The following is a 14,094-nucleotide window of genomic DNA, read 5'->3' as shown; positions in this document are numbered from 1 at the left end:
TCAGCAAAATGTTAATCAAAATCCATTCCATTCATGAGTATATAATGACTGTAATGATGGGCAAGTACTTGTCACGGTCTTTGAAACCTTTGATCAAATCAGCGACAATACAAGTATATAAACTACTTCTTAAGAAAATATTAGGTTGTCAGTTGGTTGATTGCTGCGCAAATAAACTAGCAAGAAATGAGTAGTTGTCTGTAGTATCACAGAAAATCTGTTTGATAATGATTATGATTATCAGTTTCTGAAAATATTACTTATGAAGCGAAGAAAATAATAAGCAATTATTTATCCTGAAAATTCAAAATGTTTGCAAATGAATTTTTTCGATGTTTTCTAACAAACAATTGAAAGCATTAAAAAATAATCCAAAAAATTATCTAATTGTACAGAAAAGGGTAACAATCAGTTTTTTTCAATAAAACTAATTTGAGGCATACAAGATAAACAATTTCAAGGCTGTGCTCGTGGAATTTTTTTTTAAGTTAAAGAAAACAAATAGGAGTGCAGGAATCATGCTCATTAAAATTAAGAATTCAAAAAATAATGTTCCAATAGGGAAATCGCAGAAATTGAAATACGGATTGCCCGCAATTAATTAACTTGCTGCAAATTTGGGATTCGAACAAAGGAATTGAAATGTACGACATTTATATATAATACACATGGCTTTGACAAAAAATGTATTGGGCAATGGATTAATCTTCATGATTCTCACCCGTTAGGCAATCCAAAGCTGAGAAACTGTCCGAAATTGTAAACGGAAACAAATAAAACGTGAGATCTCAATCATTTGCAAGCTAAAGACTGTAAAAAGATGATTTTAAAACTACTATTTGTTAAAATATCGAACAAACTATAGTCTTGAACTTAGTGAGAATTAGAAAGAAAGTTTAACTTACCAGATTACAAAGACAAAAGCAAATTGACTTTAATCAAAGAATTTATATAAATTAATCGTCAAAGAAATGGTGCTTAGAATCAATATTCGGTTCAAATCGGTTAATCTAGATAACTAATATTAGAGTGAGACTAATTGATGTAAAATCTTTCCAGCATGTATTGAATGATCATGATACCACCGGAAGTGTGCACGAATTCTTAGAAAAGTGTAAATGCATACCACCTATGGTAAGGAAATTTCAGGGAAATTTGCCGAAGCAAACAAAATTGGGTAACCCTTGCGACCCCCACTGTAATTCATGGTGCTAAGATTAGTTTTGTGTCTTGACTTTCGCGCACTGATAATGGGTATATATACAGCTGATTTTTGAGCCTTTTTTCATCCCCAAAATCAAATCTTCATCTTGATCTAATAATCAGATCTCTCCTGTAAATCTCTAAATTATACTGTAAAATATCACTTTTGTTCGCATTTTGAGAAATTAAGTTTTCTACTAAGTTGAAAACACCTTTTATTCCGCTTGCGAAAACCCATAACCCAAAAATTTGTGGGCCCAGAAAATTTCTAAGTCTTATAAAACTTATAAAGCTAATTTCATAAACAAAATTAATTTGTTGTTGACAGTCATAATCCTTTTCTGCTTAGTACCTTTTCTTTTCAAAACGGTTTTGCCTGCTCAAACTACGATGGATCAACAGACAGTGAAGCTGCTGACCTACACAGGAAAGGCACAGGATTTTCCAATCTGGAGCACAAGATTTGTGACAATTACGCAGACGAAGGGACTCTACAAATCACTACTTCGGACAGAGGAGCAACCCAATGAGCCTGCACCACTAGCCAATGGGGCGAGTAATGATGAGAAGAAGAACCACAAGGTACTGAAGGATGCATATGAGAAAGATGTTGCATACATCTTTGAGAAACGGAACAATGTCTGGTGCCATCTGGCACTGACTCTAGATGCAACAACCCTCATGCTGATGAGACATGACTGTGTGGGAGATGACGGCATCGGAGATGGAGCAAAGGCTTGGAAGCTTTTGCACGAGAGATTTCAGAGTGTGGACACGCCAACAGTGGTGATTTTGGCGGTATAGCTTGCTCGACTGCAGCTCGAGGTCTCTGAAGATTCAAATAGTTTCTTCATCAGAGGACAGGAGTTTCCCACAAGGCTACAAGAAGCAGTGGACCCTCTTCAACGCCTTGGTCCTCAATGGTCTGCCAATGAGGTATGAAAGTTTTGTTATACAGGAAAGCTTCAACCCGGCAACGAACTTCACAGAGTTGAGGAAAAGGCTGCAGAACTTCCATGAGAGCCCATCACAGACGCACAAGTGACAGATTGGTTCAGTGGCACTGGCAGTGAAGCGCGACGTCAAGAAGGGACCCAAGAAAGGAAACTGCTTTGTGTGTGGGATCCATGGACACTTTTCCAACGACTGCAGAAGGAAGGAGACAGCACAATGCAGCAACTGTCGTGAAAAGGGTCACCTAGACAGGACATGAAGGAGACGAGATGGAGGCAAATATGAGTCAGTGGCAATGGGTCCGACATTGGCTTCACCAGATGAACACTGGGCAGCTCTTACCCAGTGGAAGACAACAGGCATGCTAGTGAACCGTGGTTGTAAAGATCACATAGTGACGAACATCGACGCGTTCTTGGACTTTGCGCCCATTCAATCAGTTGTCAGAAATCCCAACGGAGAGATTTCCAGAGTGGTTGGCAGAGGCTGTATGAGGATCAGCATACCCTCAAACAAAGGGGAATTCCAAAGTGAACTCAAAAATGATTTGTGTGTGCCTGACTATTCTTCAAACCTCGTATCAGTCTCAAGATGCACGGAGTGGTGGCATAGCTTCACGAGAAAGGAAATAGCTGCATGAAATTCCAGAAGGGGACTCGGGTAAAACTAACACAAGAAAATAAATTGTTTTGACTTACTCTGCAGCGTTCTAGAATTCAATTTGAGTTCCGACAGCGTTAAACTTGGCAGTGCAAGGAAGTGGCACAGACGATTGGGTCATTTGAATCAAGCGGATGTGGTCAGGAATGCACCAGAGACAGTTGTGGAACTCGATGATGTATGCAATGTCTGCGAATTGCAAATATCACAAGGAGTACAGTACCAAAAGTGGCAGAGACCCAAGCAGGAGAGAAGCTGGAGAGGGTGTTCATAGACGTGATGGGACTTTTCAGAGTAGAGTCACGGTCAGGGTTCCGGTTCTGCATTGTGTTTGCAGACCACAAATTTTACACGAAGTTTGTGTTTGTGGACTTGCATAAGGCAAAGAGTGAAGCACTGGCTAGCCTGAAGAAGTTTGTTCTCATTGTGGGGACGCCCAGGAAGCTGAGACAAGACAATGCGAAGGAGTTTTTCTCAGAGCAATTCAAAATGTATAGTTTAGATGCATGCATTATACAGGAGAAGACCATATCAGAGACGCCAGAACAGATTGGGTCAGCTGAGAAGTGCAACAGGACACTGCTGGAGACAGCAAGATGCTTGCTCATTGACTCGGGTCTTCCCAAAATGATGTGGGGAGCAGCAGTTCTCCGCGCATTAAGGATCAGGAACTTGATTGTGGGACGAGAAGAAAAATGCCCAGCAGAGCTGATGCGAGGTTTAAAACCTAAGCTTTCAATTAGTAAATTATCTATTTTTGGTTGCACAGTCTCCATAAGGAAGCGGGACGGAGATGTCAGCAAACTTGAATCCAACGCACTGGAAGGAAAGTTTGTGGGTTACACTGAAGAAGACAACGGATACCTGGTGTACGTACCCAACACACGCAAGGTGGTGGCAGTTCGAGATGTGATCATCGAGGAGTCCGAAGTGGGCTCAATCCCTGTCAACACAGAGACGCCCGACCTACTAGATGAGGGGTCACAGCAACTGGGGATCTGGCACCCAGATGATGGTCATCAGGACGATGGGAACAAAGAGGAGCAGGGCACATCTACTGCGACATGACAGGAGCGACATGACGATGGCAACAAAGAGGAGCAGGGCACATCTACTGCGACATGACAGGAAGGGCATGACGCAGAGAGTGTGAACATTTACGACACTGAGTGTGAGACTACTTATAGACGAGATGCCTGGGACGTTGAGGAAGCAGCACTAGACGAAGAATCTACTGCAACAAGAAGGAGTCTCAGAAACTCTGAGTTGCTGGAAGACAGTGGCATAGAGGACTTCTCACAGTCCGAGACGGTTGGCTTCTTTGAGAGGCACTGGAGCAAGCGAACAGGGCAGAGCACAGACGAGGGACACGAGCAAGGAATGTTCCACAATTTTTTGGAAAAGTCAGGACCCATCTTGCTTGGACTGAGAGTGACTATGTGGAACCCAAAACAATCTACGAAGCCAAGCAAGGTGACGATTGGGATCAGTGGCACCGGGCAATGAAGGACGAGGTCAAGGCACTCCATGACAACAAGACTTGGAACCTAGTGGTGAGACCACCCACGGACAGGGACGTCATACCGGGCAAATGGGTCTACAAAGTGAAATTGGAACCCAGTGGTCAAGTGGAAAAATAAAAAGCGCGCTATGTTGCGAAAAGTTTCAAACAGTTGGAAGGGTTGGACTTCTTTGAGACTTTTGAGCCTACCTGTAAGCCAGAGGCGTTCAGGATTCCGCTTCAACTATCAGTTAAGCAGTGCCATGTGATGCACCAGTTTGATGTCAAGACGGCTTTCCCGCACTCACCAATAGTGGTAGAAGTGTTTCTGGAACAGCCCAAGGAGTTTGTAAAACAAGGATCAGATGGAGAGAAAATAGTATTTCGGCTGAATAAATCAATTTATGGTTTGAAACAGACAGCTAACAACTGGTATAAGGAACTGGCAAACTTCATACTGAGACAGGGTTTCACCAGAAGCAAGAATGATCAATGCTTGTTCGCGATAGCAGAGACAGAGGGTCACACCTTCATCTTGGCCTGGGTTGACGAAATCATAGTAGCATCAGGAAGCATGACAGTGATCTCCGATGTCAAAAAAGCACTTGAGACAACATTTCACACGAAAGACAGAGGGAGATTACACTGGCTTCTGGGTCTAAGATTCAGACGAGAAGAGGGCAAAGTCACAGTCCACAAAGAACGGTGCATAGAAACAATGCTTGAGCGCTTTCAAACGGATCAATGCAAACCCTCAAGAACTCCAGCTGATTTGAATTTAAAACTTCAGACAGCACAGAACGGAGACGAAGAAGTGGACCAGAGGATCTTCAGAAGCTTGGTTGGATCACTTCTGTATCTGGCCAAACAGACGAGGCCAGACATCATGTTCACAGTCAACAATCTGTCCAGACACATGAATGTACCTACCAATCAACAGTGGATGTGCGGAAAACAACTTCTGTGATATCTTCAAGGCTCAAAAGGTTTAAAACTTACTTACACAAAAGAAGCTAGTTAGGATTTAGTGGGGAAAGTGATGTAGACTGGTTTGGTGACGTGAACGACAGAAAATCAACAACGGGCTACTACTTCAAGCTCAACGGACATGGCGCAGCACGCAGCTGTGGTGTCAAGAAGCAGGCCATAGTTGCTCTCTCTTCATCAGAAGCAGAATATCAGGGCGTGGCAGCAGCAGTTCAAGAAGCATTGTATCTGAAACAACTTCGGGAGGATTTCGGCATCCAACAGAAACATCCAATAGCAATTGGAGAGACCAACCAGAGTTTCATCAGATTGTGCCAAAACCCACTCATGCACAAGATGAGCAAACACATTGGCACAAAATTTCACTTCATTTGGGACAAGTCGGAAGATTGGACTATTTCAATTCATTACGTTCCTACTGACAAAATGGCAGCCCACATCTTCACGAAATCCTTAACCGTATCGACAGTGGAAACACTCAGAACTGTTTTGATGGGAACAGACTCTACGCAATTAGCTCAAGTCTGATTGGGGGTGTTAGAATATCGATCAAACTATAGTCTTGAACTTAGTGAGAATTAGAAAGAAAGTGTGACTTACCATATTACAAAGACAAGAGTAAATTGATTTTACTCACAGAATTTATTTAAATGAATCGTCAAAGAAATGGCGCTTAGAATCAATATACTGTTCAAATCGGTGAATCTAGATAACTAATATTAGAGTGAGACTATTTGATGTAAAATCATCCCAGCATGTATTGAATGATTGATACCACCGGAAAGGTGAAGGAATTCTTAGAAAAGTGTAAATGCATACCACCTATGGTACCCCCTGGGACTGGTTTCTGGGAAATTTGCAGAAGCAAACCATATTGGGTAACCCTTGCGACCCCCACTGAAAATCATGGCGCTAAGATTAGTTTTGTATCTGGACTCTCGCGCATTGATAATGGGTATTTATACAGCTGATTTTTGAGCCATTTTTCATCCCCAAATTCAAATCACCATCCTGATCTAATAATCATATCTCTCCTCTAAATCTCTAAATTCTACTGTGAAATATAATATTTTATTATTCTCTCATTTTGAGAAATTATTTTTTCTACTTAGTTAAAAACGCTTTTTATTCCGCTTGCGAAAACCCATAATCCAACACTATTCATAAAAGAGACTTGGTCGCATCGTTTCGCATATCTCTTCTTCAAATTAAGACAACTTTTAATTGTATAGAATCCAAGTTCAAATGATTGAAACTTTTAATTACAAAATGGCAAACTAATGTTTGTTGGTGTTTTCCTTTTTTAAGAAAAAATGATTTGTTTCGATTTATTTAATTGATTTTGTGAGTTTCAATTCGAATTGTTCGCCGGTTTGTATTCGCACGGAGGAAAAATGTTGCTAAATGTTTTGGGTAAATCTGACTGTTTATTGAAGTTTGAAGGCAAAAAATGTTTGAAAGACTCAACGATTTTCTTGATTTTGACAACTGGAAACAAAAGATTAAAAATGAGATTAAGCTGAAGTTGAACAGCGTGCAATTTAGTTTCAAATTAGCAGCCGTCAATTAGCAGCCGTCAATTTAGTTTCAAATTAGTAGCCGACAGTTTGTTGTTTTGTTGTTTTTAAGGAACCGAGATGTAGTACCTTTAGCGAATTAGGGCAGCCGAATATTTCAAGTTTTGAGGTCAGTTTTGCGACTGGTCGTTGGGATCACATTTTTTCACAGCTTCTTGTTTTTCAGTTTTCATTATGAAACTACTTCCCCTGTAATTAAAAGACCACTTAAACATTTTGCTAAACAGGAAGTGCCAAAATTACTTTGCAAGCTGATCAGTGCGAGAAAAATGAAATCGCGAGAAATTGAAGCCAGTTTTGGATGTCCTGTTGATGGAACCAAATTGAACCGGCTTTACTTAAGAGAAAAAAATCAAAACATTTGAAGTCAAAGTTTTTCTATGCGATATTCGGGAAATTTTTTAAAGTTTTTATTGTGCTAGAAATATAGCTATAATTCAGTTTGTCTCTTGTGACCCCGTAAGACTTTGAAAATCGGATAACTAAAGTTTCATTTATAATCAACTTACTAGTCTCGCCCTAGTTCGGCGTGCTATCGCACCAGCAAAATCTCTTTTTGTACTCTTTTCCAAGTGTTAACAAAAGTTGCCCAGTTTCCTAAGAATCTCGGGATTTTCCTAAGTTTCTCCTCGGGACGTGTACCCAGCACTCGGGTGCAAGAGCTCTCATGTCAGGGAAATAAGTACCTCGGACGACTGCGACTTTTGTTCTAACATGTACAGTTCCATAACGCTATCCTATGATTTTAGTGATCATATATACCAGCCAATAATGGCAAAACGGCTTAAATTAACAACTTTTTATCCAAGTATATTCAGTTTTTTATTTTTCACCCCAGCGAAGTTGAACTTATTTTTTAAAAGCATGATTTTTGTTCACACGAGAAGTGCGTAGCTCGTTAATTTCAGTAGTCAAATTTTAAAATCTTACGTGCTGTGAAGAATATTTTTGAAGTGTTTCATTTTGGAATTATTGGGAGAAAGTTCCGACGGTATAACCACTTAAAAAAATACAAAAAGTACTTTAGTTTTGCTAGTAAACTAAAACTTAAACTTAATGGAAAAAGTGAAGCAGACTAACTTGTAAATTCAACTGGTGGTTAATTGACTAGTTAACAAACTGGACATTCTTTTGCGTGGGAGGATGAAAGAAGAGAGTAAAATTACAGAGACAGATTCGGCTGCAAAGTTCAAACACTGACTAGTTTGATATGCCTGGTTGAGCAGAAAGTGGCCAATCCCTCTCAAACAGGAGTTGTAGACCACCGTCGTCAGACATCCCGTCTCGCTAACCCCCCAATCGCCCCCGTAAACCCATTTCAAAAAAGTAAGCAGAAAGAACCAGGTCATAAACACACTGCTTGTTATCACACTTTCAAAGTCAATATTAGCACCTTCAACGTTATTCGGTTGGGTTGAGTTGTACTTTTTCCATCGCCAAAACGTCCACAGAAAAGTAGTCGCACAATTGAGGCATAAAAAGTTTGCAAAAATTTGAATTCGTTGGTAGTAAAACTGTCGCAGAACTGAGTTTGAAGGAGTGTGAGTTATTATTAGAGTAATGACCCCCGATATGATGGTAACTTGAATAATGGCAGACATCAATATTGCTTTTCTGGTACTGGTTAATAGAAGCTTCGAAGAGATGTGAATAATGAAAAGAGCAATTTTAAGCAGAGATGCACACAAACTGAGCAGAACTGTCAATTTGTAGAACTGAGTGTAGATCTCGCCTGAAACAGAAACTCACGTACTTGAAACAATTTTCAACTGCGAAGGGGGGGGGGGCTCAACCCAGTGATAGAGCTTGACAGCAACTCTACGGACTGGATAGACTGACCAGGGACCCATCCAGAGTCTAGATGGTCTGCTGAGAATTTCACTCGGAGTCTTGATAGTCTGGTAGTATGCTTGGGATATTCTGAAAAGCGCCCTTTTCGATCCTTTACCGTCTGCCCAGAAATCTTTCCAGAGTCTGCATCGTCTGATCCTAGCAATGAGGTTCAGTCACAAAAAATAACCGCTTCTCCGAAAAAAGTATCACAAAAAGGCAAACAAACTTCTTTTTGAGAAAAAAAACAGTCAAATTTTTGCTGTCGCGTTGCGCAAAACAAATCAGTCTGATGAGGGCTTATTTTGGTACGCATAGACGGGTATCCCTTGAGCGGAAACCAAATTGTTCTGATCAGAGCTCATTTGGTACATCGCTATGAATCATCCACTAAATTATTAGGTTGTAAAGTTTGTTCTTTTTACCAAGCCAAGCTTTGTATTGAACAGTTGTTGTTAAAAATCAATGCCAGTTGTGTCAATCTCCAGCCTCCAAATGGTCTCTTATCATAGGTTGTCTCAGAACATTTCGGAGATCATTTACAATGATAATTTTGAGGGTTGTTTTGTTTTCTTCATCAGGGTTAATTAATAACGCGCTAGTTTTATTACAGCAACATGGGATTTTCTTCATTTTTTCTTATATCGGAGTTAAAAAAATCGTAGTTCTCCACAGGTAAAAAAACAACTAAGTACTATTTATATGGTTTAATGGAATTTTGGGCGTCTTTGTGATATTTAATAATCGTAATTTTGTGAAAAATTTCCATGTCTCTCAATTTAAAAACTAGTCTGCACTGACATAAACAAGTTCCCGCTGAAAAACAGGGACAACTATTCATTTAAACTCAGTTTTGAATTCACTGAGAGGTCACTGTTTATCAATTTTTGACTCTACATAAAATTAGCTCAGGTAAAGATACTTGAAAGCAGTTCATTCAACTACTAGTTCAAAAATTGTTCATGAGCGCAGACACCAAAATCTCTTGACTTACAATTCAGTAGTTTTATTTCTGATTAGTTTACTTTTTCCAACTGTTTATGACTGAAAGGAAAATTTCTCGACGTAATTACAAAAATTAAGCCTCAAATATGTCGCAAAAGTATCAAAAATACTCCGAGAGTTGTAGTTCGAAGCATTTTAGTTTCAGAACAATTTTAAGTAACATTTTGATTATTTTGATAATCAGATTTAATTAATTCCAATTATTTTGTTACTACAGGTCCGTTAGTTTATTGTACTTGCCGCATAAATCAAACGGAGCAAACTGTTCATGAAAGTGTATAGTTGATTTTAAAGCACAACAGTAAATTCAAAATTTAATTGAATGAGCAATACAAAAGTCTGCTTTCGAATTGCAGTTCATTTTGTGTTGAAGTCCATTGTATGGTTAACTTTTTATCATAGTTCAAAGCCGGAACAGAGAAAATGCTCTATAAAATCATCAAAAGAGCATCAATAAACACGTTTGCTTGTCCATGTTTGTTCGTTGCACTAAATCTCGCAAAACCATTTTTAATGCTTAAATTTTGAATTTTTTAAATTATAACTCAAAGAATTTGAATTGTATTGGGTTCCTGGGCATTTTCAAAGATCCGTTCGCACATTTTAAAGTGATGATTTTGGTCACGCCGATATTGGAAGTCGAGAAAAAAAATCAAGTGGTTTTGCGGCTTATATTTGAAGTATAGTGAGGAAACGGCATCTTTCACTCAAAAAAAGAAAAATAAGCCGTTTTGCTAGGGTTCTTCGGTTCACAGGCGGTAATTTGACTGCAATTTAACTCATTGCTCGATTTGTTGATTGGAATTTTTTCTAAACGTTGTTGCCGCTCCATTCATAGTACACACTTGTTTAGTCTATGAAAAATTTTTGAATTATTTCAAGACTTGTCCTGCTATGTTTTTGAAGATCTGTTCACACATTTTTATGATTTTTGAAGTAAAATTGGAGTAATGATTTTGGTCACGCCGAAATAGGAAGGAAAGGAAAAAGCGAGTGGTGTTGTGGCGTGAATTTCTTCACTCCGATTTCAAAGAAGATTGAGAAAGTGCTGTTTGAACAAAAGTGTGCTTTCTTGCTTGTGGTTTTTTGTTCACATGCGACAACTTGACTTCAATTTTACTGTTTTTTTTTCAATTTTTTTGGCCGGATTTTTTTTCTGAATGGTTTTTCCAATCCATTCATGGTCCATTTTAGGTATAGTTTTTTGTTTAGTCAATGAAGTCAGGAATTGTCCTGCTTTGTTTTTCATTTTATTGTTGACTGTATTTTTTCCGGTAGTTTTTGTCACCAACGCTCTATAATATTCGCCTGCAAATGATAAATTATAGATTCTTAGATTTACCAAGACTCAAATTGGAGTAGTGAGATGTCTGCTGGTCGTCCATGAGATAAGGAATTGAGAAATCTCTTGTGAGACCAGGCCCTGACAGTAAAAGAACAGCATTCATAACACAACATAGCACCAAGTATGAGACATTTATGAAGTTGTTTAGGAACCAGAATACTGAATCTAATCTATTGTTGATTATTTTAACTGACTCAAACTTCGAAGCTGAAACAGTTTTCGCATCTTCCTTCGATTGTTTATGTTCAGTTGGTTTGTGTTCAGCTTTTACCATTTTTTCATCTGAATTTAATGTAACATGTTTCGGTTCTGGGGATTCGAAGAGTCGTTTCTTAATAACGAATAGGTTGACTGAGACCGAAGCTAAGGAAAGAATGATTTGAAAGGAGGCCTGGAATAGAGTCACGTGACCGTAGCACTGGATAAGGTTTTGTGTGTCCGTGGATACGAAGGTGCCAGATATGTCCCTGTAACCTTCCAAAAACATCGCAGGTTTCTGATCAACAGAGAGCAGATAAAAAGTACTCTTGTAAACTTCTGTAAATTCAATATGCGCGGATGTTTCTAATCAGTTTGGGTTATAAATGTGAGATGTTTATAGAAACTTGCGAAGGTTTTTTCTTGAAAAAAAAGTAACGCAAAATGTCTGCGTTAGCAGAATTACAACATTAAATGGCCTTGTATTTGCATTTGAGGAACTGCAAGCCGAGATTCGAATTGTTTGGAAAAAGGGGGCACCAAAAGTGACAGAAAAAGCCCAGAAATAAACAATCGTTGCCCAAAATAGCTGCGGGTCTTGATATGTCAATAGGGGACATTTGAGGAGAACAAATGAAAGTAGTTTATGGCAGCATCAAACATACTCGACATTTTTGCAATCGCGTTGTTGTTGATTTGTCTTCCTGGGCTTGACCTTGTGAAGAAATCCAGATATTATAATAGAACGGCGGTGTGGTAATAAAACAGGCACGCATTCTGCACTAGTACAAAATTGGACTTTTTATGCTCATGATTTTGATTGACATAATACAAATATCGTAATTTCTACGCTTCCCAAATCGGAAAAGCGTTTTTCTAGAACGAAAAATTGCAGCAAAACACACTTTGCTGTCCAGAACAAAATTTGTACACTTAGCAGCGTAAATTGTGTTTATTGTAGGGAAAATTAAAAAGACAAACCTGAGAATTTGTCATGGAAAAAAGTCCAACTCTTTTAGCTATATTTTTTCACGGGTGGTGGAAATTCTGCTGCTTGATTGGATGAAATTTAATCAGAAGTGAAATATACTATAGTGGTTGCTGACTGAACTGTAGATGTGTTCCATTAAAAATGGGAAATCATACACTGCCTTTTTGTTTGATGAGCATAATTTATTTAGTATTTGTGGATATACTTTGAACACTGTTTGCTCAAAATGAGAGACTCAGCAGAAAAGAAAACAATTCCTGCCGTAATTTAAGGAAAAGCACTGTTTTGAAAAATTTTATGCTCTTAAACAATCACAACAATATAAACTAAATTATTGCTTCTCAAAATAGTCTATTTTTAGAAAAAAACTTCAATTTTTCTCAACTCTTATATTATAACACAATAATTATGCCGAATTAAAGCTAAACTTCGCCGTTTTATATTAAAAATCAAAATTCTAAAAAAATTAAGACAAATATTTGGCTAAAAACGTGGTATATTTGTAGCAAATAAGCGTAGAAACCGCTTTTTTAGGTTATGAGACCGGTTGGTGCGTTTTCGTTCAAATGGACAGAAATGGAACCGTTTTGTATAGCTATCATATTAATAGGGCGTGATCAGATGTGAATAGAAAGAGCTCTCCATAGCCACCGCCTCCATCCCCCCAAGCAGCATTTGTGGAACAGGGATTATGGGAACAATTGGACTTAATTCATCCCTCAAATCAAGAATCTTACCTCCCTCCCACCCCACACCCCTTGCCCCTCGAGTTGTGGGTGTATTAAAGGCAGAGTGAAAAAGGATGGATGGTTTTTGCTCAGATTAGAAGAATATAGTCTTGTTACATGCAATCTCTACCATCTCACCTGTACTCGAATTCCACTTAGCTCAAGTTCATATCTTGCTTAGATTTCTTAATAAGCGTTTTAGTTGATTTTTCGCCTCTTAATTTCAGATGAATTGCACAATATATAATATAGATTATAATAAGGCCGATAATGATGTTGCTGTGCTAAATGGGAGTGGTTAGGGATTAAATTACGTGCTTTTAGGGTGAGTGGAAATTAACCAGACCGATTAAAACCTAACCAATATATTGCGTCAGTCAAATCCAAAAATTCATGAAGTGTATTTTAATGCAGCTCAATCATAGACATCAAGTTACGGAACATTCACCTATATATTAAAAGAAATCCGTTTCTGTTGTTAAAATTCATGGGATCTATACTACAATAATCCCAAGTTGAGGTCTGACTTTGGGCTTTTTTACGACGAGGGCTCATTTGAACGCACACAGGGGGTATGGAACGTTCGAAGAAACCCAGACGAGGAGGATTTTTCTAACGTGGAACATAAAATCAATGGTAAAAACAGCTCATTCTGTTATTTATTTGAATAAAAATTTGTGGACATTATGCCGTTTTCAATGACCTATCACACGGTTTGGTCTAGCTGATAATCTTTGGTAATTAACATTAAAACAACTACGCACACCTGATGACCTTACTCTTCGTTTAGATTCCATGCAAGTTTCTAACGACGCTCAATGGGTCTAGTTTTTTTCATAATTTACAATTCCCAAGTTGTACAAAAATTTTTTTTTTACAGAACTCGGATTCAAATTGTCAAAATATCTTTTGCAGAGCTCGAAAACTTTCAAATTATTTCAAATCCGAAACATTTGCTAGCAAATTTGTTACCTCCGCTTCCTTGACATAGAAAAAAACTGACCAATTTTTTATGCATTCGGGAAACGAAATCTTGGTAACAAATTGGGCATTAAAAAGCATTTTTTAATTCATATGTCTGAAAATTTCCAAAAACTGAAGTGATTGGCTTAATT

The 14,094-nt window shown here is 38.4% G+C and overlaps 1 protein-coding gene across 1 annotated transcript; it reads right to left on the bottom strand.

Moving 5' to 3' along the window:
- Window positions 1–7,285: 7,285 nt before the first annotated feature.
- On the bottom strand, window positions 7,286–12,234 carry LOC142340741 (uncharacterized). The gene is made up of 2 exons (XM_075391443.1): window positions 11,060–12,234; window positions 7,286–8,614 (listed from the first exon to the last, which is right to left on the bottom strand). Exons 1-2 carry the CDS (start codon window positions 11,547–11,549, stop codon window positions 7,971–7,973), a joined length of 1,134 nt encoding a protein of 377 aa, XP_075247558.1. The 5' UTR covers window positions 11,550–12,234; the 3' UTR covers window positions 7,286–7,970.
- Between the last annotated feature and the right edge of the window lie 1,860 nt (window positions 12,235–14,094).

Source organism: Convolutriloba macropyga, chromosome 6 (assembly GCF_964194025.1).
Source record: "Convolutriloba macropyga chromosome 6, txConMacr16.3, whole genome shotgun sequence".
In the NCBI taxonomy this organism is placed as follows: Eukaryota; Metazoa; Xenacoelomorpha; order Acoela; family Convolutidae; genus Convolutriloba; species Convolutriloba macropyga.
The sequence above is the reverse complement of the archived record's forward strand: the minus strand, read 5'-3'. Positions and strand labels throughout refer to the sequence as shown.